Source organism: Salminus brasiliensis, chromosome 19 (genome assembly GCF_030463535.1).
Source record: "Salminus brasiliensis chromosome 19, fSalBra1.hap2, whole genome shotgun sequence".
NCBI classification, from domain to species: Eukaryota; Metazoa; Chordata; class Actinopteri; order Characiformes; family Bryconidae; genus Salminus; species Salminus brasiliensis.
This window is the reverse complement of record NC_132896.1, coordinates 15,032,959-15,047,708: the sequence shown is the minus strand read 5'-3', so window position 1 is coordinate 15,047,708 and position 14,750 is coordinate 15,032,959. Positions and strand designations below refer to the sequence as shown.

At 43.5% G+C, this 14,750-nt stretch overlaps 2 protein-coding genes across 3 annotated transcripts in view; one reads left to right on the top strand and one right to left on the bottom strand.

Annotated features, from left to right (window-relative positions):
* The window catches only part of tmem265 (transmembrane protein 265), a 5,347-nt gene extending 561 nt beyond the window's left edge, over positions 1-4,786 (top strand). The window contains exon 2 of the mRNA XM_072663645.1: positions 3,379-4,786. Within this exon, the coding sequence (XP_072519746.1) occupies positions 3,381-4,427 (1,047 nt within the window). The 5' untranslated portion in view covers positions 3,379-3,380 and the 3' untranslated portion in view covers positions 4,428-4,786. The remainder of the gene's footprint in view (positions 1-3,378) is intronic.
* mrpl11 (mitochondrial ribosomal protein L11) overlaps positions 1-14,750 on the bottom strand; it is a 47,445-nt gene that overhangs the window by 24,182 nt on the left and 8,513 nt on the right. For both annotated transcript variants that reach the window (XM_072663670.1, XM_072663669.1), the window contains exon 2: positions 6,678-6,847. In XM_072663670.1, the coding sequence (XP_072519771.1) occupies positions 6,678-6,800 (123 nt within the window). In that variant the 5' untranslated portion in view covers positions 6,801-6,847. The remainder of the gene's footprint in view (positions 1-6,677; positions 6,848-14,750) is intronic.

Below are 14,750 nucleotides of genomic sequence, written 5' to 3'. Positions count from 1 at the left end.
GAGAATGTGTGTGTGTGTGTCGGTGTGCAGGTTTATGGTGAAGTGAGGAGGGATGGAGGGATGGAGGGAGGGGAGGTTTTAGCTACACACTGCCGGTCCTAGTCACGCAGTGTTTAGGGGAAGTTGACTTTCGAGTGTTGGTTAGAGGTTTCTTCACCCTTCAGGCTCAGAGGTAACAGCTCTACAAACTTGCCTGAAGTCACTTGGGTCTGTATTCCTAATTCCTGAACCACCCACATCGTTCAAATGGGTTGCTTCAAGCTTTAGGACAGCTCAGAGGACACCTCAGTGTCTTAAGTGTTTTTTTTCTTTGCATGATTAAAGGGTTCTTCTCATAGGAAATCCTTGTGAATAGTTCTTTGAAGAACTTGGTTGGTTCTATAGATCACCAAAAAGCTTCAATAGGGCCACTGTTGGTGCGAGCCAATGGACCATTTTCACGTTATGAAAGAACATCACCCGTCACCATGTGTGTCATGTAATGTCTACATGGGTGTAACCACAAGGACCACGTTCTGCGCCCACTGCCAGCAGCAGCACAGTCCAAGCATCTGTCGCGGTCTGTCCCCATTCATGCCAGTGCCTTGGCTTTCGACAGACCTGGCGATATATTTAATGTCTGAGATCAATGCTATAACCTTGAATATAACCGTTGGCGAACATCTCACACTCTCAGTGAATGAGGGACTGTGGCAGATATCCAACCTCCAGCACTTCAAGGTAAAGGACGGGGTCGTGCCCACATTATTTACATGGGCGCCCAGCTTTGCCCAACAACTGCAGATGCACATGAAGTAAAACTGTCAAAAAACGAAAATGCTGTTGGAAGAAAGGAAGGACAGTTTGACAGCTTCCAAAAAAAAAAAAAAAAAAGGTCAGCGAGGATCATTCTTTTGAAAATTAGGCCGGCCACCAGTTCATTAAGCCGGCCAGGATTGTTCTGCATTCACGGGCAGGCCATCAAGGAATCCATGCTTGAATAATGCACGCAAGCTTACACACGGACGCACATTCACCTGTGCACTTTTCCAAGCCATTACTCACATTTATGCTAAAATAGGACGCGCTGCCTGTCGGCACTGCCACTCTGTAGGCGCTGGATGATAAAGTCTAGTCATTATTGATGTGCCTGGAGGACAGGCACGCTCTCATCCAAGTGTCTTCACTCATATCCAAGCGAATTGGGGGATGACAGCCAAGTCAGAACGACAAGCTTAACCCTGACGAGTAAGCAAGGCAAGGTTTCAATTTGATAACACAGTGATTATCAGGCGTGTTGAGTGAACATGTGCTCTGCCCAGTGCAACAGCAGTCTGCATTTGATGAGATATCCCCCTTTTTCTATTTAAGTACTAACAGAAAGCAGTTTTGGAGCCTACTTTATCTATTTCAGTGCTGGAAATCAGTTGCAGTAACAAGAATAATAATAATACTAATAAAGTATCTGTTTCTAATCAGATATTAGCAGCGCAGATACTCTTTTCATCCCGCTGAGCACTGAGAAGATTAATCATTCTAGGTCATTTACCAAACACATTTTCTTCATTTCCTCCACGCTAAGTATTAATGCATTTCATTCTACGGTTCCCCAGCTACGAGCACATTTCTATCTATTCCTATCTAATGTTCTAAAATTCAATGTCTTCTTCTTCTCCCACCCAGCAGGTTCTCCACGTCACTCTCATCCTCCCTCTCTGGGCTTATTTATGAACTATTACCATCATGCGCTTACACTTTATTAGGCCTGTAAAAAACCAAGGGAATGAATCATTGTCTCTGCCTTTCTCTCCCCATTCCCACCGTTCTAGCACGCCCACTTCATATATGCCTCTGCACACACACACACAAACACACACACACACACACACACACACACAACCCCCACACACCCGTCCCCTTCAACCTCTACGCTCCAAATCCATACAAGTCAGAGCTTTCTACTTTCAACAAAACTCTTCTTAGTTTAAGTCTTGAGTCTTAGTTTTTACCATTCGGAGGCCTTAATTAATATCTCAGCTTTACCGGTCTCCAATAGCAGATTCGAAAACGTTGCCATTAATGCATTTCCTAAATGTTAATGATTTTCATATTAAAAAGCCATCGATCCTGGCAGGCCCTGTTGACACCCACAGCAGATACAAGCTGCTCTGTGGACAGCTCCAAGATGACTGGCCTTTGAGCTGAATGGGCTGAGGAGGCATGTATTCAATTTGATCGTAAAGCTTACAATCATTGCTCCCCACCAATCAATGGGATAGTTTTACACTGTCCTTGGAAGAAATGTCGCTTTAAAGAAGAGTTCACACTGGGTAACCTTACTGGCTGCAACAATGTAGAAAAATTACACAGCAAGCATTTTCTTTTTTCTTGTGATTTTTAAAGGAGATAATCAGTGTACCAGTGCCTGCGAAAATCTAAATGGCAGAGCGGCCACGAGGAAAACAAGCTTTGACAGCTTTCCTGGCCTCACTTCAACACAATTAATCAATAATAAATAAGGTGGTGACACCACCAACTAGTCTGTGTCCTCTACAGAAAACTTGGCAAAACAAGGAGGATAGAAGGAAAGAAGTACTCAAACTTTCATGACTTCAGATGAATTCGTAACAAGGTTGACTTACTTGGAAATGCACAAGAAGTTGCGCTGCTATGCAGAAGCGTGTGCTCATGTAACTGCAAGGACTTAAGCAGAGTAACTAGATGTCTAAAAACGCAAGTTCCACTTGGGAGAACTTACATAATCTATAAATAGACCTTCTAGCGAAACCCCACTAGAGGTTGAAACAGAGCACAAATTTAATCTCCTTTGGTCGTGCCAAGAAAAACACAAATCATATTATAGATGGGAAATTGCACATTTCTCTGTAGGCTACGTTTTAGTGTGTAATAAAATGTCCCAGCGAAAGTCCAGTGAAATAGCAAAGTTAGCCAGAGTTGCAAACATTTCTCATCCGAGATCACATGCATAACTGGTTTGCCAACACCTTCATTTTGCAGGTCAACAGACAGAAAGCCACTGCGCCCCTGTTCAAACACTGCAGAATGATAAACGTGGCCATGGGGGAACACAAATAGTCCATTGTTGAATTACAGAAGATGTAATTACTGATACGTGCACTATTCATAAGGGAAGCTACTGTGTGGCAACACTGTGCTCAATGCTTTGTATATTTTTCTAAAGGCAGATAAATCCTTTACCAAAAAGAGGGCGAAAACACTTTCCCAGCATGTTCTTATTTAACGCAAGGACTGAGGTTTACGTATGCAGGACCACACTCAAAAGTATAAGCTGTGTGACTTCCAAAAGTATCCCCAGATACTTTCCCTAATGAGTTAACCATATGCTAACGGCGTCCTTTTTCTCTCCTTCCACATCAGGCATGTTGCCCTCGCCCCAGGTGTGCGTGTCTACCCTGGTGACTGTGAGCACAATGGCAGTGGTTGACCTCTACCTGCTGGAGCAGAGCATGCTGGGGCCTCGAGGTGGCGGGCGACCAGCGGTGTGGCCGTGTGTTGCAGTAGCTCTGGGAGACCTATGCTTCTTGCTGGCGCTGCGCTTTGTGTCAGCTGGCGTGGTCCAGGAGGCGCGATCACCTCGGCGTGGGTTTGCCAATGCCCTCTGGTTCCTCTTCCTGTCCCTGCTACAGCTCAAGCTCTTCTTTGTGTGCCAGAACTACAGGCAGGAGCGTCGGCCGCCTGACCCGCTGGCTCGCAAGACCCTCACGCTGCTGCTCTCCGTCTGCCTGCCCTCGCTCTTCCTCATCTTGACGGGCGCGGATCACATGACCCCACTGCGCAGGAAGCAGGAAGTGAGGAGCCGGCTGCTGTGGGTGGTGGTGGACCTGTTGGACGTTCTGGACTTACAGGCCGGCCTGTGGGAGGCTCAGAGCAGCGTAGGAGTTCCTCTATGGGTGGACGGCATAGTGTTCTTTTACTGCTACGTGCTGCTGCTCCTGCTACCCTGCGTCTCGCTCACAGAGCTAGGGGCAGCGGCCCTGCCAGGCCTGAGGGGGCCTCGGAGGGAGGCTGTGTACCCTTGGCTCAGTCTCATCACCATTAACATCTTCACCCTGGCGCTTAGGGGGGTAGGCATGCTGTGGTACAGGGACCCGCGGGTGTCCACAGTGTTCCTGGGGAAGAACCTGCTGGCTCTAGCTGTGAAGCTCAGTTCTGCCTGGGAGAGACGCAGGCAGGGCGAGGGAAGGGGGCAGGGCACAGGCGCTGAAGCAGGGGCAAGTAGCCAGAGTTTGGGAGCAGCTGTGGAACAAGGAGAAGAACAAGGACAAGGACGCACATCTCCGGTGCTTCCATCCTCTCGGTACCACTCACTCTCGCGCACTCATGGACATGGCCACACCCTTTCCCATGTGAGCCTAAACCCTGCCGAGACTTCCCTGGGACCTGCCTACATTTCTCATGAGCTCTAAGCAGACAGAGCGAGAAGCGTCCAACTAACAGATGCCGGGGATGAGCAGCGGCAGCAGCGGCAACGACTGCTAATGGCAATTCCTGCAGACCACGATATGGCCAAAACAAGGAGTAACTCATCTTGTTAGCACACTTTGTACAAATGAGGGTTGGTTCTCTGTGATTCACCACTGTATGAAGAGACAAATGGGGTTCAGCTGAGAGATAAAGTAATTGATCAAGTGCCTTCTTTTAAGACAACAATTAAAACTGAGGTTGTTTCTCTCGATCCCTTTCATCATGAATTTTAACCTGTACCGTGTACTGTGAAGCATGACCGCCGTTAGTATTTCTCTGTAATAAAATGGTTTGTTAGACACCTACCTTCTTTACATTGCTTGCTCGATAATGGATGCGGTCATAGCCTGATTAGACAGGCCGAGACAGCGTTGAGATCTGAGACAGTTCTCGTGTCTAATTTTACACAAACACCACCGCACACAAAGAATACAATTACAGCCAGGATGTTGTCGATATGCTGCTTGAGAGAATTTCATTTAAAACGCTATTAGTGTTGCTGACCTTTAAAAACAGCTTCATCATCTCCATGTTTGCTTAAATAGAAATTTTTACTGTTGAGCAAACACTGTCGGAGCATATGCCCATCACTGTCAGCCTTACTAGTACATCATTTTAATATACGTGAAAGGGCATGAGACAAATCTCTGTTAAGGCGGGAAAAAATGTCAGCGAGCGCTAATTCACTCAAAATCCTTCATTTATGGTAATTAAGCGGAGTGTGAAGAGCACCTCGAGTGCTCATGCAATTATCACAGAAGCCTCCTGCATGTCTGGCTGTAATATCGAAAATGACAAGGCCTCAGAGGTGATGACAGCGTGCCATGGTCGGGGGGCAGGCAGGGATTTTATGTTATCGCCATCAGCCGTCACTAATGCACTCTGCACTTTCCTCCCTCCCCACTAATACTGATATTAATTGAAAGGAGAGTCATTTGTCAAAGAGCTTAGTGCTCAAGTGCAACTTCATATGTGAATTACAGCAAGTGTTTACAGGATGCATTAAAAGACAGCACGAGGGTCCCACAAATCATTTCCAGGGAGTATGGTTGTTCATTATGACATTATGGAGCATACCCCCAAGAGCGGCGGTTCACTTCAGAGGGATTTCAGAGAGATGAGCAGCGAGGGATGAGCCAGTCCTGGAGTCCATCTCTTCAGCTTTCATCTTCGCCTTATTCTCCATTTCAAATACATGCATTTTAGATGCACCACCCTGGCGGGCAATTTTTTAAGATTGCTTCTAAGAATGGAAGAATTTTTTTTTTTAATCAACGAGAAGGAGAAAACTACGAGCAGCAAAACTTCTGCATCTTCCAGTGAAGTGATGTGCACTACATTGAGCATTCTCGGCTCACCTCGCGTAAACCCCGGGCAGGCCAGGTCGCGGCACATGTAGCACCTGTGCTGTACTATCTCTCTCCCCTTCTTGCTCCTGTCTTTTGTTTCCACCCTCCATCCGGCTATGCTAATTTCACTATGGGTCGTAATCATGCCCCACCGCAGAAGCTGTCAGTTCCTCCGTCTTTTCTTGCACTCCTTCTTTTATTTCGCTCGTTTGTTTAAATTTGCCCCCCAGTCGACAGTCGGCCTACCTCTATGCATTTACTCTGTCAGGGCTGGTTAGGCAGAGGAGAAGGGAGAAGAAAAAAAAAAGACGAGGGAGGAAGAGAAGAGGGGAAGATTAAAGGGCCACTGCCTCAAGCCAAAAGGCTGCCGAGTGCAATTTATTTACAGTTTACTACACACTTGCACACGCTGTCGCACAGAGAGCAAAGAACAGGCACAAAAGGCGGAATTTCAAACAAGGCCGTTGACCGCGTTCAAACATGCACGCAGTTTTAACATACGGCACTGTCTTGCTTGACTGCTGCTCATTTCGTCTCATTTCCAGGCCTGAACAGGCTTCCTTGAGCTGGAAAACACTTCAGAGGCCAGGCAGATGTGCCTTTACACAAGAACACTGACGTCGTTTATTATCATTAAGACAGGCAGGGGACTAATGGCATCATTATGGTTTCAATTACACTCTCACTTACGATGCTGTTTTATGTGTAAACAGGGGTAAGCCTGCGTCAACATTCCGTTAAGCGAAATATCAGTTTCTTCGACGGGAAGAAGACAAGACAGACGGAGATGAAAAAGGTGAAGAAGAAGAAGAATAAGGGAAAAAAAAAAATGAAAGAGCCTACCTGTCCCAGAACAGGGCCCAGCGGGGGTCCGGGAGCTGCCTGCCCAGATCGAACAATCGCTCTGATCATGCCACCTGCATCTACCTTCTTCACCGTCTTGGCCGCCTTGGAGATCTTGGACATTCTGTGTGTGTGTTCTTGGCCTTCTTCTTGCCTGACTCTCTGCCTCCCTGTTCGGGGAAAGGTAATTATTAAGCTCTCTTTTAAGGCATTAAAAATTCAGCACTCTACGATCAATATATGACCAGAAGCAAAGCAGCATTACACGCAGTCTCTCAGCCGTGCTCGCTTTGGAGCGCACATTTCCGTTATCTGGAGCCACGCCGAGCGAATACTTTTGTGAGGTAAACAGCAGAGATACCTTTGGGCCAGAGAGATAAATGGTTAAAAGCACAAGCGTTTGAGGTTGAGGGGCTTCCTAGTACCGCTCCAGCACACTCGGCCGTCCCCACTGATCCATTACAAGCAGCCAGCATCGCTCAGGCCCAGTTCACCAAGGGTCAATGGAGCAGCTTGGACGACAGCCATAAGGCACACTGATAGCTGCTGCAAGGCTTGTATAGTGCTAGAATGAGCACGGCACACAAGGGCACTGAGCTGGGAGGGATAATGCATTGAGGTTCATTCAACACTGAATTCAATTACCAAATCCGATCAATTAGTTGAGTGGTGCAATATCCTGAATACCCCGAAACTTTTGTTCTTACACGAGTCATAAAAAAAAAAAAAAAAAAAAACAAAAAAAAAAACACACGCACACCCTCGGTAAGCTCCTTAGACTAATTGGCTACATACTGGCGTAACCTTCACACAACACTGACTTTGTAAACAGGCTAACGGGATACAAAACCCACCGAGTATCAGTAATGGTACGATCACGTTAGTGGTTATAATACAAAATGGTGATAATAACCATTGGAAAACATCACCCGATACACAGAGAGGGAACGTTTGAAGGAAAACCAGAAAACTGCCGAAGTAATGAATAAGGCCTTTTTCATCACAGCCTCTATACTGCAGACCATTATCTACTTGAACCTTCAGACGAGCACCGAAGAGGAGAAAGCACTGCTTCTCAGGCCCAGAAAGGTAACGTGAGGTCTGCTTTTTAAAGCTTCAAGCTCATCATCACAGACCAGTGCTCGCAAAGGAAGGGACACAAGCAAAGAAAACTCTTCAATAACAATGAGGCAGCAGCAGTAGTAGTACCTTACTTCGCAGAGCACGCAGGCATGGCAGGGAGAGCAGGACCCGCAGCATCGTGCAGGTTTAATGCGTGTGGTGGCATATACTGCAGAAAATCCTGTCTACGGCCTTCCTTCGCAATGCCGGGCACGTAGAGCGCTTTATTTTCCTTCGTCTTTTTACGCTGATCTCCTAACGCATTTGCGCTCTTTAAGAAGCATGTTGCAGTTTGAATCAATTTATGAGTCAGTCAGCGAGAGTGAAAGCCTGCTGGCAACCCTCCAGTCCTGCAAAAAGGAGGGGGGGGCTCAATCACTACATAATATTCAGAACCTGGGGAGTCCAATCAGTGGTTTTATAGGATGAATGGGGTCAGTTTATAAAGGGGGGGGGTGATTTGGTCCAATTTGAAAGGTCTTGTCTTCCAGGGTCTTGCCATTCCAACGCAGTTTTTTTTAAACAGACGTGCATGAACTTCCTTTTCATTAAATGTGGTGGTGGTGGTGTTGACCTTGACCGAGGGAGGTGGGCTTTGTTTGTAGTTTTTTTGAAGCACTTATTCATTCCTGGAACAGCTTCTGACTGAATAGCAGAAATTCTAAAAGGATTCTTCTGTTTACTCGCTGCACAAGGTAGGGTGAAACCCGGTTTAAATGGCAGCGGAGTAATTTCAGGATGCTGGCTATTGTAAGTGCCTAAGGCCAGTCTAAACAGAAGGGAACACTGAATAAAAGGACACATCTAATGCTGAAAGCCAATTAAACTGTTACTGTGCCACCTTTTTTATTTTTTGAAACCACAAAATGTGAAGCTGGCCTGGCCAATGCGTGACATCTTTGGTAGCGGGCTTGGTTAACGCACAGATTCAGTAGTGAATAAAGCAAAGAGCTTACTTTCAACACTGATCCACTGAATCCATCAACTGCTAATGCTCCTATTTTTGCCTTTATTTTTTAGTCTCAGTTTAATCTCGCTGGAGAAACGATTAGATCACATCACATCATTAGCCATGCACATAATATTCAAAGCCACTTTTATTCGCACCACATTCACAGCGAACAAAGGATGGAAATATACAACAAATCGTAAAATGATCCCTTTTGATCTGGTTAGATTTTGGATCACAGAGCTTCTCTCTCTCTCTGTGTGTGTGACAGGTATGGAAATGTAAGCACTGATATCAGAGTTACACTGGCAAAAACTAGGCCAGTTTGATGAGAATGCCGAACAATTTAGGCCTGAATACAGTTTTTTTATGATTACATGTTTATTTATTTCTTATTTAGTTAATTCCTGCTTGTTTACAAACACACTGCATTGGCCTAATATAGCACAAATCTCCTAAGTCATCAATTCAGAGATTAAAAAGAAGCAGACAGACACCGCAATCATGTGGGGGCTAATTGTATTCTCAGTTCAAGCTAATCGACTGTTTTGGATGAAAACGAGGAAACGAGGAAACGCTCAAACGAGTCTGTGGAAGTCAGCAGCAGCACCAGCAGTAGTCTATATTGGAGTTATAAGCTCTGAGACTAAAAATGACAAAGGAGACTTTATGAAGTGATTTAAGGAGCTCGACATCAGTCCCACTGCACCGATTCATTTGCATATATAGATTTACAACCTGGCATTTTGAAAGCCAGCCAGTTCATCCGACTTGCCTCTCTATTGATAGGCCTGTATTTATTTTAGGTTTGAGACAAATTGTACTTGCACACATGGGAAAACAGCTTTGTACTGACACAAGAATAACCAATTTGCAAGACTCGCTGAGCGGGCAATTTGCGCTTTTTACAAAATAAGCTGAATCGAGGAAATAAATGGTAAAGGAAGTGTACTAAAGTAGGCTATTCATGCATCACAGAAAGAGTTCTAGTGGTGAAATTACTAGGTACACAATTATATTAATGGTGCCCGAGGTAGAAAAGCACACCGAACGCTGCACACAATGGACTGAAAATCACAGTGAGGCCGCCTGTTTTTTTGTGCGTTTGTAGCAGTTTTATGAAGGCGGCACTAAACAATCCTGGTGCAAAACTGAGAAGCGCTGCAGTAAAACAGTAAGTTATATTAATTAAGCGATTCATAATCTCGAACATAAACAGGTTAGTAAAATAAAACACATTTTCACCTCCCAAAGTCCACAAATTTGAGGTGGCGCAACTGCATATACGCAAACTGAGGAACCTAAAAGGTGAGGTGTAACAATACACTCTGCCGACGATTCATTTCAAACCTATTCACGTAACTGGGTTCACAACTTAATACTCAACATTCACTATATGGACAAAAGTATTAAGACACCTGCTCAATCAAGTGTATATTTAAAAACAAATAAATGAAATAAATAAAATTAATAATAATAATAATACCTATTCAAAGAAAGCCTTTTACTTAGGAGCACTGCTGTGAGGATTTGATTGCATTCAGCAACAAGAGTGTTAGTGAGGTCAGGATATTAATTGATAAATCCCCCCATCTCATCCCCAGCTCTCCAACTCATCCTAAAAGCACTGGACGGAGCCCTATCTAATTCATGCCTGGCATTGGGCATGGTGCCAACAGGTTCATGTTTATCTGTTCCAGAGAACAAATAAACAGATAAATTCTTGTCCAGTCTTGTCCAATTAAACAAGACCATGAATGCTCTTTGTAATGACACTGTGGGCTAATGTTCGTTAAATTCGGACAATATGCATAATATTCTTCTAATCATGCCAACCCTTAATAGGCATTATTTAATTATGATATTTAGGTTTTAATTATGGTAAATAACCTTTTCACATTTCTTGTTATTGCAAGTCTGCACTGCTTGACATTTTCTAAATTGTAAAATTCTCAAGGATGCGTATCACATCCTTTTAAATGAAATAAGTTTTTAATTATCATTTTAAAAACCTTATTTGTCATTGATCCACCTAACATTTTGGCATTTAATTTGGCATAACATTTAATCTGATTGTTTCCATTATGGTCTTCTGGCTAGAGGTCCCTCTATAAGGCCCCAAGGTCACCTTCATTAACAACAGTAGTAGTAGAAGTAGTTGTAGGAATAATAATGATAATAATGTTCATTCATATGAAAAAAATCTAGACCTTTTATTAGCTCTCTGCTGTATGAACTAATGAAGTGATGAAAAATGCCATGTTTTACTCCCCCCACTAGTATATTAGATTCAGAAAATAAGGAGGATGTCAGTTATTTTCACTCTGTGACTGTATATCCACTAGACTGCAGTGTCTAATTTCTAAGCAATAAGGGCTAATTGATTGAAACATAAATAGTAACAAATAACCATCAAGTTTTAGACAAGAAGTACAGGCCTATTACAGATTAGGAGGCCTGGGAGCTTCTTCACAGAAGAAATTAAGCATAAATAAAAGTGAAATATTAAAAACTAAGCTTCTGAAGATTTGGCATGTATTTTTACTATATACATTATATACATTAGTGGAATAAAGTCATGGTCGGAAAATAGGACTTGGTTAGGAAGTTGAAAAAAATACTGAAAATGGCTGAGGAAGCCAAATTAGCATTTTTTGATTTGGAGAATGGTAATTCTCAGCTGCAGGGTTTAAATATGGAATGAGCCAGGGCTAACATAGCAGCATTTTCCCCACAACTAGCCTCGCAGCAGCACCCTCCAGGATGGATCACTGAATTTTACATTTTAATGTCTACCATTGTGGAAAAGCAGACTGCACACATTTGGACGCTTCCTGCCTCTCACCTTCTGGCTGGAAATGACCGAGCACCACTGTCAACACTGAAATGTCAGTGTGATGGTGAGATATATCATAGTTTGCCACAAAGCTATGAAACCAAAAACAAAGCCTGAAAAGCACAGGTTTTTGTGACTTCTGTGCCCTATATCCATACTGTGACTCCCATAGACAAGCATTCATAAGCTACAGAGCTCAAAGGAATATCAGAATTCAGGGAGCATCCCGACACATTAGCATTCTGTCCAACACCACCAAAACCCCGAAGTTGCATATTGATAGTGACAGGACTAAGAGAGGGTGCGTCAGGCCTCCAAGAGAAGAGCTAGTACTCTCAGGTGAAGTTTGTGAAAACTTTTTAAAAAGCCAAAATCACCACTGCATCAATTTTACATTCCCTAACTACCTGGAGCAGAGCCAATTAAATCAATGCTGCTGCATCAAAAAGCATTCATTTAAAAGCAAACATGGCATCAGCACCGCATTCATCCATATAAGATCAGTCGAGGCACTCCAATGAAAGTGAGAAATGCAGGTATGTAACTGAATAATAACTAAAAGGGAGCAAATCAGGCAGCATGACAGGTTGGTATCCATGATATGGAAAGCTGCTTCTCAAAATCAGGAAAAAATAAATAAATAATAGATCCATGCTCTCTCCTTTTTAACATTTTTTTTGACATAATTGGAATCTGGCAGTTGTTCCTACTAACAACTGGACACCAGATTTGTTGGGGGGGATGCAGGACGACATTGGAATCATGGAGTCATCATGAGCCGTAGCCTAAATGTTAGAGAAGCAGGCTTTGGGCCAGAAGGTTGTATTCTCCTCCATCAGCATTCACCATTATACAGTGACCTCGACCAAGGCACCTAACCCCAAACTGCTCCCCCCGGCCCTGTGACCTACCTCTGCAGGTGTGCGCTCACACATTTCCCATTGGACACTATAGTATGTGCGGGCATGTGTGTGTTCTCTGCCACGGATGGTTTCAAAGATATATTGGCTTCAAAAGATATCTGCATTAGAACTGATACTGATACTTCATTTGATGGCGTAATTTTTTAGAATCTGAAAGAGCAACATGTTCAAGCAACACACTACCACTGTGCTACAAAGTAGAGATGCCACGAAATGGGCAAAAAAAAGTTTTTTGGCCAAAAGAGAAACAGGGAGCATTAAATAAACGTACAATGACGTGGCAAAACAATGCTACAAATAGTTTTATCAGTAGTAAAAACTAGAAATAGTGACTACTGAAAAACTGTGTACTTCCTCCGCTCTCCTGCACTGACCAGCAGCAGATCAACAGTGAAAACGTTGGCTGTGTGAACGCATTTCCTGCTCTCTATGGGGCACATTAGAGAAATGATTTATACATCACTGTCACGCCAAGCATCTAGTGGGAACACGGCACACAAGGACTTCTTCACTACAAGTCTGATTTACCACCTGAAAACACAGTACCCCAGTCAATGTGCAGAATTCAGTGAAAGAGAAGCAAAAAGGAACGTCTCTGCGAGCAAGACAAGGCCATCTGTAGCCACCGTTTTTAAAAACAACTAAATGACAATAAACAAATAAAGAAAGAAAGAAATCACCAAAGACGCTGAGTGCCAACACCACGCATAAGCAGAACTACCTTGGATGGCCAGCTGTTAAGATAATTGAGGACGCCGGATTTTGTAGGTACAGACTGTACATGGTTAGCTTTTTTGAATAAAAAATTGTATGTTTTTATTTACTGTCAGTATAGTTTAAGCTCACAGACTTCATCAATAACATAAGTGTTATTAAAATTATCCTGAATTTATTTAAAGCCAAGAAGGAAGATTTTTGTGCATCACTTCTAGAAAGTTTGCATTTATAATCCACTACAAATAAATTCCATGTGTCTGTAACGCAAATCCAGGAAGATGTAGCCTCAAATTCTACATTTCATAAACATTTCTGCATGCGCATGTACACCCAACCGCCATAACATTAACACCACTGACAGGTGACATGAAAAACATGGATTATCTTTATCTACAGTGACATCCATCAAGAGGTGTGATCTTTTAGGTGTTCGAATCTGAGCCACTTTGACAAGAACCAAAAGGTGATGTCTAGACGACTGGGTCAGAACATCTCCAAAACATCAAGCAGGTCTTGTGGGGGTTTTCTGGTATGCAGTGGTCAGTTAAAAGTGAACCAAGGAAGCGCTACAAGTGAACCAGTGACAGGGTCACAGGCACCTACGGCTCATTGATGTGATCCATGGAGGCCGCACCTTACAATTTACGGGACTTAAAGGATCTGCAGCTTGGATAAATTGGAGAGGTCTTGGTGTCAGAGACCACAGGACATCCTCAGAGGTTGTGTGGAGTCTAAACCTTGAGCTGTGGTGACACTAGGGGGACCAACTCAGTATTCGGCATGTACAGGAAAGGTACTGGATATTGGCATTGGAGCAGAATTCCCACATGACTGCATTCTAGTTTGTTTTTACTGTAACAACAACAATCAGCAAGAATGTGCCACAACATTGAACACATTCCCAGGACTACACTGGCCTTCACATAGTCAAGCAGCAGCCCAGAACAACAAGCTCTTACAGGAATAAAATGCAGTTGAACACATTGAGGCTATAAATGTACTTTTCCTGCTTCTGGACATTAAGTAAGAAGTCATTTCCCCAACTGACAACCCGTTTCATGCCACAACAACTGGCACCTGGCTGCAAAGACTCTTTAATCAAATCAGTAACTGTTTGCTTCTATTCCTTAGGTTTAACTTAATATCTGGGTCATATTAAACTCAGTCATAGCTTAAGTGCAGACATTTCCATCAAATTACATACTATCATCTGTTATTCTCTGGAAGCCACAGAGGGAGACGCCTTGGTTATAGAAAGTATCTGCAGGCCAAGAAAAAACTCACCCAAACAGCTTGCCATTCAATGAAATTCCAGCCTAAAATTCGCACAGCTTGACTATTGTCTCAAGACACTTAGTTCACACAATCTGTTGATTAAAAATGAAGCCAGAGGCACAGCAAAGCTCTGTAATCACTGGGCGAAGCATGACCCAAATTGCCATTAGTTTAACCCCCTTAAACCATTCAGTTCAGTTCACATAATTACATTCCTGCCACAATTAGCTTCATTTTACCAACCCTAAAAC